Source organism: Castanea sativa, chromosome 10 (assembly GCF_040712315.1).
Source record: "Castanea sativa cultivar Marrone di Chiusa Pesio chromosome 10, ASM4071231v1".
NCBI lineage: Eukaryota > Viridiplantae > Streptophyta > Magnoliopsida > Fagales > Fagaceae > Castanea > Castanea sativa.
The window spans coordinates 6,933,449-6,944,268 of record NC_134022.1 but is presented as its reverse complement, the minus strand read 5'-3'; the positions used below and the strand labels follow the sequence as shown (position 1 = coordinate 6,944,268).

The following is a 10,820-nucleotide window of genomic DNA, read 5'->3' as shown; positions in this document are numbered from 1 at the left end:
ATGTTCCTAAGCATCTCATTCAACCTTACAAGGCAATATACTCTTGCATGCAACACTTAATTTGTCACTTTCATTTTCTGCGATGGACCTCATGAGACTATTCATGGTTGCCCTTATTTTGGTTTTGTGTGGCACTGAAACCTTGAGTGGTGATGGGACACTTGTTCTTGACTACTACAAAGAAACGTGCCCATCGTTGGAAGAGATAGTGAGACTCAATGTCGAGATTGCTGTGGTTAAAGAACCTCGAATGGCTGCCTCGCTGCTTCGCTTACATTTCCATGATTGTTTTGTCTTGGTTAGGCCTCTCTCTCTCTCTCTCTCTCTCTCTCTCTCTCTCTTTGTTTCCTTGAATCACAATTACAACATACGCTACAATTGTTTTACCATAGAGAATCCAAATAGCTGACAAGCTCCACCATCATTGTGAGCCAAATATTCAAAACTTTCAAGACCCTGTTGCCTCTCACTGAGATCAAAAACCATGCCTGCAAAACAAGAAGCGTGTGAGAAGTAGGGAACAGTTATACCAAATAAATCGAGAGATCCAAACCGAGAAGAGAGTCAGAGAGGTGTCGGGTGATGATGATGGCGATGCTTGATCGCAATCTTGTCATAACCCCATTAAAATCCTTAAGACCTCATAGCTCTTCCTTACCATCAATCCACCATCTTGTCATGTCAACAATTTTCGTCAGTTAGGTTACAATAAGGATGACAATGGAACATGTTTCAAAAGAGTAACGACTAAAATGATACAGAATATTTTATAAAGACCAAAATAAAATCATCATTATAAATTGAATACCAAAGGCATATTTAAACTTATATTTATTTATTAATTTTAAGGGAAGAGAAACCATACACCATAGATATTGAAACGGTTTTTAAATTATTGCTACAATTTTTATTTAACAAATAGTTTATAGCCAAACCATAAGTCTAATGAACGGTAAGATAAATTTTACAATTTCTTCAATTGATACATCATAAAAGTGATGTGCAGGGTGATTTATATAAAAGTAATGTATATTACTTTTATATGTATCACCGTGCACATCACTTTTATGATTATTTTGTGTACTCTATAATTTATGGACAAAGTTTCATTATAAACTTAGTTAATAAGAAAATGACGTGTTTTTGTCATTAACCCACACTTCAATAATTGTATACAACATTTTAAGTGAATTATGTAGATTGTACATGATTGAAACATTTGTTATCTTTCTATTGTGAGATATATTATTAGCCAAATCTATTTTACTTGGGAGTTGGTATATGATATCTCCTGCCCCCTTTCGCTTTTACCTGAGGTACTTGAACAGTTGAACTGCCAAATATACGTGAAAGACCTTTGAATAGAACTAGACGATCCAGTCATATTCATCATTAATTGGATTTATTCCATTGGGCTTTCACTTTTCATTCCCATGACCTATATTTATATTCAAATGTTGATCTTACTTTGATGCAACTCTAGGTAAACCTAACCCCACCAATTATCTTTTTATATATATTGAATGGTGAAATCTTTTTCTTTCTTGTCCTCAAAAAGTGGAAGAATTTTCATACCAAAAAGGTGATGCACATATATCATGTAGTATAGTGTTCCACTACTCATCTCTATGATTTTTTTTAATTCTTTTTTTTTTTTTTTTTTTTTTTTTTGGGTTTTACTAGGGGTGTGATGCTTCAGTTCTATTGGACAATAATGGGGACATAATCAGTGAAAAGCAAGCTGTGCCTAACCTAAACTCGCTTCGTGGATTCGAGGTTATTGATAAGATAAAGTATAATTTGGAAGAGGCTTGCCCTTATACAGTTTCTTGCGCTGATATTATAGCCATTGCTGCACGTGATGCTGTAGTATCGGTACGTCTTACTTTTTCTCCTAAGTTTCGATTTTGTATAAGGTAGACTAGATTCACTAGAAGATGATAAGCATGAGAAGGGGAAATTTATTTAGTTATATAATCTTTTTAACTAATCATGTAATTTATTTAAATAATATATGAAAATAATCTAATAAATTGCCATGTGGTGGATTAGAGGAAATTCCTAAAAAAGAAGAAGTTATTTTTACACAAGTCAGAAAGCTTGATGGGAATCAATTCTCATTTAGAAAGGTATCTTCCGAAATGGTATATGATATGGCTCCTACATAGTACATACTACAAAAGTTGATAATGTGTGTCCGAGTTCAATCAATGATTAAGATGGCTGATGCTCATCCTTCAATAAATGATGCAACTGCAAACTTTAATAAACTGGATTTTCTTGATAATTGTTACAGGTAAATGAATGGCTTAACAAAATTTCTATTTGGTTTTGTTTTTTCTACATCCACTATTTCACATCTCTTTTTTCAAGTACACATTTATATGTTAAAATATAGATGTAGGGATGATAGACCCACTAGTATATATTAGGTCGGGGCCCAATCCAAGGACGCCTAGTTGTCCAAGGACGAGTAAACATTGTTATGGAAGTCGGCATCGATGAATAAAGAGAAGGGATCTAGTTATGATGATTTGAGAAGGGGGTTCGAGGAGGGATGCTTTCTCGGTTGAGCAAAACAGAGGTCAGAAAGTACTGTCTGCCATCTAGAAGCAACATTCCAGGAGATTCTATTGATAAGGATATATCGTGAGAGCACAGGACAAAGGAAAGATATGAAATATCTAAGCAAAAGTTGCTACTACCGCATTGAATGCTCTATAGTTAACTCTGTGACCGTATTAATGAGGAAGTGATATATGAACAGTAGTTTTTAGCCTTACAGCTACTCCCAAAGACTTCAAGAATGTGCTGATGGGACAAGGTTCAACACCAGCAATCTGATTTACACGTGGAGGGTAGAGATAAAAGATAGAAGATAGTATAAAATAGAAAGAAGATCCTGAGGGAAGGAGATCGGAGAATGAAGAGAAAAACACTGTAGAATCAAGAACAATATTTGTAATCGGTCTCAAAAGAAATAGATACAAGAATCAACCTCCTCAGATTGTGTCCGATGACGATTTTCCTTAGATAAAATCAGTTCATTTTTATTCTATTGTCATCTTTACCCATTATGATTGTTGTCTAAACTCATTAGAGTTTAGTTTTCTAATCCAGTCTCTACAAATTCATCGTATTGGGCTCTTTGAGCCTACTTCCTTTCTTCCTATGGGCTTAGGTGCCAAATTGCGTACTTACAATAGACATTATCAAATCAAATTTATAGATACATTTGCAAAGTGAATGTAGATTGCGTATAAAAGAATATTTACTTTTTAGCCACTTTTATTTTGGTGGTAGAGGAACACACTGGTAGGAAAACTTTTTTTTTTTTTTGGCTCCATTATCTTTTTTATTGCATTTTCATGTATCAGACTCCATTACATTCATCATATACAAGAATGTCCCTTAATTAGCTAATCTGAATTCTTGTTCTTTTATGCTTGAGCGTTTCGAATATATACAAGAGGAATTCTACTTGATTTTAGATTCCTTGAGAAGGCCTAGAATTTGATGGAGGAGGTCAATTTGGAATTTTCTCCAAGGATATAGCCAACACAGCTTCAATTCCAATTTTGCTTCTTCATGTTACTGTCACATATATGTTTCTTACAATTACAAATATTTTTTCTAACTGTAACAAGTTTAATTTGCTTATCTAACTAGAGAGGTGGGCCAGGATGGGATGTATTGCTAGGCAGGAGAGATTCACTGAAAGCAAGCTTCAGTGGCGCCAACCAGTTCATCCCTGCTCCAAATTCCTCTCTAGAGACTCTTATTTCCAGTTTTAAAGAACATGGCCTTGACGTGGGGGACTTGGTTGCTCTATCAGGTAATTTATTCGACCATCCACTTTCATAATGAAGAACAAATTGTGTGGGCAAATCAAGAGACAATGAAAGTTTTACAATCAGCTAGAAATCACATTTTTCTTTCGATGGAAAGTTAAGGATTTGGAGCCATATCAGTTGGTATGATGCTCATATAAAAATTAAATAAATAAAATTATAAGCCTAGCAATAATTGTTGATATGATTTATTGTGCTTTATAGATAATAAAAGTAATATCAGTAATAAAGCCAAATAAAATGATGTTCTAATCATAACAAATCATATCAACCATTGTGAAAAATATTGTAACCCTAGTATTACCAAATATATATATATATATATATATATATATTGGAAGAAGGCAGCTTTCACCAAATCTTTTATGTCATGTTACTTTCTTGGGAATCAAGCAAATCTTTCTCAAGTTTATAAATTACATTCCATTTATGTGAAACGATATATATATATATATATATATATATATATATATATATATATATATATATATATATATATATATATATATATATATATATATATATTGGAAGAGGGCAGCTTTCACCAAATCTTTTATGTCATGTTACTTTCTTGGGAATCAAGCAAATCTTTCTCAAGTTTATAAATTACATTCCATTTGTGTGAAAAGACTGTAACACCTTGCAATCTACAAGGGCATTTCAACAGGTAGCCATACGGTGGGAAAGGCAAGGTGTGTAAGCTTCAGGCAAAGGGTGTATGATATTAGTGCCGAAGAACACTATGATCCTTACAAGAGATATACAACCTTTCGAAGAATCCTACGGTCCATTTGCCCCAAATCAGGAAGGGACAATGAGCTTGCACCACTTGATTTTACAACCCCAGCTAGATTTGATAACCACTACTACATTAACCTCCTCCAAGGAAATGGTTTGTTGGGTTCCGATAATGTGTTGGTCACTGAAGATCATGAGGCGTTGATAAGAGAGCAGGTGTGGACTTATGCCGCTAATCAAGAGCTTTTCTTTGAGGCATTTGCGATTTCTATGGTCAAGATGGGGAACATCAACGTACTCACTGGAAATGAAGGAGAAATTAGGAGGAAGTGTAGGTTTGTCAACTCCTAGCCGATGGATATGAGCTTCTTAATACTTTTTACTATATAGATCTAACTTTTTGTGCTAAAAATGCAATCGGAATACATAGTTAACCTGTAATATATATGCGAAAGAAACTTTATTATCGCATCGATTATTTTTTATATATGATTATTAAAACTAGGCTCTAATATGTTTTAACCTAAGAAGCATAGATGTTTCTAAATCTTTGACGTATCCATGTCAGAAACATTACGACACTACTACATGTGTGTCCTTAGTGTGTTCAGAAGACAAATTTTTATTTTATTTTCAAAATAAATCCTTTGATTTTAGGTATGTATGCCTCTAAATATTTTAATAATTTTTATTTACTTTGAAAACATAAAATTAAAATAAATAGTGAATACCTAAAGAAATCTAATTTTTATGGGCCAGATTTCTTGGCACTTGAATTACATTATTACATTTTTAACACGGGCAACAAGCAATAACTCATTTTTAGAGGAGTTGGTAACCTTGCTGAAAATTTAGTGGAGACACAAATGCATGACACATCCATTAGTTACTACAAACATCTTACAAGCTTGCAACCCTTCATTCAGCAAAAAAATAAAAGCTTGCAACCCTTCCAAATAAGGAGTACTCCATATGAATCTTCAACGCTAAGAGCATCAGCATCAAAAGAGCTAAATTCCAAATTTTAGCATAAAAATCCATTTAGGCACAAATGCTCCCTCCATTGAATGTTGTAAAAAGTAAGGATTGAAAGAAAAAAAAAATATATATATATATATATATATATATATATACACACAATTGAGCTACAGTGCGGTTCTAAATGTAGGACCGCACTATAGCTCAATGGCAAAAAAAGATATTAATATTTTATACTTAAAGTTTTCTCTCTCCACGGTGTCTCATCTCTCTCTCTCTCTCTCTCTCTCTCTCTCTCTCTCTCTCACAACAGCTCCTCCCTCCCCACATCTCTCTCATTCGAAGCTTGCATCGGTGTTGGGTTTTGGATTTTGGAGGTTGGATCGGCATCTATCGGTGGGCTGGGTTTGGATCGGCGTCGATCGGTGGGCTGGGTTTGAATCGGCGTCTCCGCATGGGTCAACAAAATGTGGGAGATCGCGGCGGGCTGAGTTTGGATCGATGTCTCAGCGGGCTGGGCTGGATTTGGTTAGCGATGGAGATCGCGGTAGGTTGTGATCTGTGTGGGAATGGGTTTTGGGTCGGTGGGTGGTGGTGGGTTGATTTCAATAGGTGTGATTTTGGTGGGCTACAGCGTGGTCAGTGGATGCAACGGCGTTGGTCTGGTGGTGCAACGACTTAGGCAGTAGGTGCAGCGGTGTGGGTCTAGTGGTGCAGTGGCGTGGGATTGACCGTGGGTTGTTGTGTTTTTTTTTTTTGGTGTTGATGATTGGAGAGGGTTTGATGGCTTGGGTTTTTTTTTTTTTTTTTTGGTGTTGACTGTGGATTGTGGGTTGCTGTGTTTTTTTTTTTTTTTTTGGTGGTGTTGATGATCGGAGAGGGTTTGATGGTCTGGGTTTTTTTTTTTTTTTTTTTTTTTGGTTGACGGTAGATTATGGGTTGCTACTGCTGCTAGTGGTGGTGGTAGTGTCAGGTGTGTGTGGTGCAACAGTGGTGGTGATTGTGGATCTTGAGCAGAAAGAAAGAAAGAGAGAGAGAATAAATAATGTTGTGGAATATATTATTTTATTGTGTAGAAATATTATTTTAATGAGTAGAATAGGAAAATAGAAGTTTGGATATGGAAGTATTATAAAATTGTATTGTATAATTGATAAAGTAACTTTTTGAATGGTAAAATAGGATATAATTGGAATAAATGAATGCGGATGCTCTAAAGGAGGCAAGGAGGCCATGCAAATCTTCATTCGCGAAACTAGGAACCAACTGCTCTTATATATATATTGTTAATTAATTAATTAGTCAGTTATCCATGTATTTTTAAGAATTTAAAGTACAATAGCCTCGACGTACCACTTTATAGCTTATTTTCAAACATTAAAAATATATTTTCTTTAATACCATCTTATATCAAAGACCATTTGATTTTGCTAAAGCTAAAAGTTTCAACTTATTTTTACTATTATATATAAATCACATTGCACTTTATAACACTATTTATGAGTCCTATAGAACTATTCAGCTAGTTTTTAATTTTTAAAGCTTTTAATTTAAGCTAAATAGTTTTTCAAAAAAATATTTAGTTTCAATTAAATAAGTTGAAATAAATTGATTTCAAACAAACCCTTAGCAGTATGCATCTCTTGGATGAGCTAGTCCATGCCTATAAGAGATCTCACGCCTAGTGCATGAGAGATTTTTCTCTTTTAAGATCCGTTTGGATACAACTTATTTTCGCTAAAAACTAAAAACTAAAAATATTGTAACAAAATAATTTTAAATGTGTAAATAGTGCCGTGAGATCCATTTTTAATGAAAAGTTGCTGAAAAGTGAAGTTTGCATGGGACCTACAAACTTCACTTTTCAGCAACTTTTCATTAAAAATGAGTCTCATAGCACTATTCACACATTTAAAAATTATTTTACTACCATGTTTTCAATTTTCAGCAAAAATAAGTTGTATCAAAACAGATCTTATTAGTGTCTTTTTAGATACTACTTATTACTGAAAACACTGTAACAAAATAATTTTTAAATGTGTGAATACTGTTATAGGACCCAATTTTAAAATTGCCCACGGAACCCACAAGTACTTTTTCCAAAAACAACTTTAAAACTAGGTTCCAAGCAATAAACAGTATCCAAACAATCCATTAAAAATTATGAATTTGCAACCATCGAACCCTTATTATTTACCTACGCAAGCTCAAAGGGAACCAGGTTAAAGTCTACAAGATTTCTCCCACAAATCACAATTTGTCATTTAATCCATATTAGGGCTGTCCAGTCAACCAATGGACCCGACCCACCCACCTCTACCGACCGAACCCAACCCGCCGCAGACCGAACTGACTTCTCCGACGATCAGCGAAGGATTGCTTCCTCCAGAACCCGACTGCGACGGGTTGGACGTTGGTTTTGCTTCAAAATTCGAAAAACCCAATCCGACTAACCCACAAATATTTCGGCATTATTTGATAAATTCGGTGAGCTTTGAGATGTTTTTTGGCTAGATCTTAGCTAGATCCAGCAAGATTTCGCTAGATCTAGTCGAGTTTTTGGCTAGATCCGGCAAGATTTCACTAGATCTAGTCGAGATCTTGGCTCTTTTCCAACAAAAATCTCAGAGGATTTTGGCCGATTTTCATCTTCCGGAGAGTTTTGAGATGTTTTTTGGCTAGATCCGGCGAGATTTCGCTGGATCTAGTCAAGTTCTTGGCTAGATCCGACGAGATGTTGCCAGATCTAGTTGAGATCTTGGCTATTTCTGGCGAAATCTTAGAGGATTTTGGCCAATTTTCATTGTATTCTCACCGAATATCCTCTATTTTCCAAATCTCGACTCCAACCGAACCCGATCGCCGCTTATTGGTGTTCGAACCCGCTCAAACCGATCATCCTCTCGGTCGACAGCGAGTTGAATTTTACCATCCGATCAGGTTGGGTCGGTTTCAGGTTGGGCACAAACCCGATCAGACCCGTGGACAAGCCTAATCCATATAATCTCTCTCCCCTAATTCTAGGGTTGAGGCCTTTTTCATAAAAAGTTGCCAAACTCCAAATGCAGCAATACCATGAAGGTCCAATAGGCCTATCTCTTAAAACTCTTTCCTTTTAACCCAAGTTAAACTTTCTAGAATCTCTCCCAACAAAAATCTCCTACAAACTCTTTCCTCGACATCATATTAGAAATCCATTGTAAACACCCAAAAATTGTTCTTTTGAAAAAAACAATTTCTCTTTCCTTCGGTCAATCTTCTACAAACTCTTTCTTTCAATTTGTTGCTTTTCAAATTACCTTTTTTTAAAATAACAATACCACAATAATGCATTTTGCTAACATGCTGCATCAATTCAAATCCAAAAATTTAAATCATAAAACATACAACAATTGTAGGACCTCCATTCAAAATTCAGCATGGTCTGTGTCTATAAAATTAACAGACCATCCTAAATTTTGAATGGATGTCCTGCCATCAATGCATGTTAATCTATAAGACAATAAGTTTATAAATGTATATTGGACTAATGATATCAAGAGACTCAAGACTATACCTTCATTTTGGTTTCTAAAATACACTACACATAATCATGTATTGGCATACTGCATCTCAAATTACTTAAAACATAATTTGTTTTAGACTTAAGATCAGCATTAAACCCAACATCATGACATGGTGCGTGATTTAGAAACCTAAACCATGAAGGTACTAACTAAAATATATTATTTTAGAAAGGGTCCGGTTAACGTGTGTCCTACAATAGTATACCATTTTTGAAAAAAATTTATCGAGAATTGATAAAGTTGCTTTTTCAATTTCCGATAAAATTTTTCCAAAAATAGTATACTATTGTGTGCCGTTAATAAAATCCTTTTAGAAATATAGAAGTACACATAATAGTGTAGGATACTGCATCTCAAATTACTAAAAACATATTTTGTTTTAGACTTAAGATCAACATCAAACGCAACATCATGACATGGTGCGTGATTTAGAAACCTAAACCATGAAGGTACTAACTAAAATATAGAACTACGATGAAAAATGAAGATCTAATTACAAACGTTTGAATAACAATGTATTAAACAAAATGGGGCATCAGTTCTCCAAAGTGAAATAGCATCAATTGAAACATCAGACGCAAATTACCCATTAAAACATTGAGATTCATCACTTGCCCAAACATTGAGATTCATCACTTAACAAAAGGGCAATGCACACAACTGTCTAGCTACGCCCAAGGAAATAACAGTATAAAAAACAACCCAAACCGAGACCAACATTAAAACACACTAAAATTTTCACTCAAATGGGCATACCACTAACATCGAAAAGAAAAGAAAGCGAAAAATTCAATAAAAAATTTGATGCCATGTGAATTTGACACAAATTTTCACCAAATTTTTCAGTCACTCTTTCTTTTTCATTTATGATTCAAAAAGTTTAGGGACAAACTCTTTGGCACACACTTTGCCACAACTTGCTTGGGTGTTGATTGGTGATTGAATTATCACACAACCAAGTAAGTTATGGCAATGTGTGTGCCAAAAATGAGTATACCTAGTAGAACTTTGTGATGTGGTAAGACCAAGTAAGATGGCATGAATTAAGATGACAGAATTGTGAGCTGATTCCTAAGAAACACTCCTAATAAACAGTAACAGCAATCTCCATTAAATCAAATTCCAACCTTTCTCCCATGAATGCCTTCACCACCATGCTATGATAGTTTAAAAAGAATAACATACACTGATGATGATAACATCTAATGGGTTTAAGTAGGATCTGATTCAATTTCAATCACTGGAATTATACAACAATATCACCCAATCCCATAATATTTCACTAAACAATCTACAATGTGTAGCAAATAGCTATGTAAATTCTGGTAATAGACATCTCAATAAACAGAAAACCACAAACATACTATCAACTAGAAGTGATAAAAACTTCAAGCAAAATATAACAGGGCATCAGTTCTCCAAGGTGATATAGCATCAATAAAAAAAAAATTTCAGCCGCAAATTACCCATTTGTTACAATGAGATTCATCACATGCCCATCCAAACAAAATCATAAATTTTTACTTTAAAAACACACAAACAAAAAAACCCAGTTTCTAGAAATTGATAATAAGAGTGAGAGAGAGAGAGAAGAAAGCGATCAGAACCTGTCGGGATTCACGAGGTCATCACACTATGACAGTCAGTGGATTGACAGACATGAATTTCTATCATCACCTCGCCTTTT

At 34.7% G+C, this 10,820-nt stretch overlaps 1 protein-coding gene and 3 non-coding genes across 4 annotated transcripts; 1 reads left to right on the top strand and 3 right to left on the bottom strand.

Moving 5' to 3' along the window:
* LOC142613910 (peroxidase 20) lies at positions 1-5,197 on the top strand. Its single transcript, XM_075786428.1, has 4 exons — positions 1-298; positions 1,684-1,875; positions 3,670-3,835; positions 4,519-5,197. Exons 1-4 carry the CDS (start codon positions 83-85, stop codon positions 4,938-4,940), a joined length of 996 nt encoding a protein of 331 aa, XP_075642543.1. The 5' UTR covers positions 1-82; the 3' UTR covers positions 4,941-5,197.
* A 4,463-nt stretch (positions 5,198-9,660) lies between these two features.
* On the bottom strand, positions 9,661-9,753 carry LOC142614338 (small nucleolar RNA Z101). The gene has a single exon (XR_012840415.1). It is a non-coding gene; the product is annotated as a small nucleolar RNA Z101 (small nucleolar RNA).
* Positions 9,754-10,535: 782 nt separating this feature from the next.
* Positions 10,536-10,634, bottom strand: LOC142614339 (small nucleolar RNA Z101). Its single transcript, XR_012840416.1, has one exon. It is a non-coding gene; the product is annotated as a small nucleolar RNA Z101 (small nucleolar RNA).
* A 95-nt stretch (positions 10,635-10,729) lies between these two features.
* Positions 10,730-10,815, bottom strand: LOC142614347 (small nucleolar RNA snoR14). The gene has a single exon (XR_012840422.1). It is a non-coding gene; the product is annotated as a small nucleolar RNA snoR14 (small nucleolar RNA).
* Between the last annotated feature and the right edge of the window lie 5 nt (positions 10,816-10,820).

Coding starts and splice junctions, on each gene's coding strand:
- LOC142613910 (XM_075786428.1), top strand. CDS start 83: ATGGACCTCATGAGACTATTCATGGTTGCCCTTATTTTGGTTTTGTGT. Junction 299..1,683: donor TCCATGATTGTTTTGTCTTG/GTTAGGCCTCTC, acceptor GGGTTTTACTAG/GGGTGTGATGCTTCAGTTCT. Junction 3,836..4,518: donor GGACTTGGTTGCTCTATCAG/GTAATTTATTCG, acceptor GCATTTCAACAG/GTAGCCATACGGTGGGAAAG.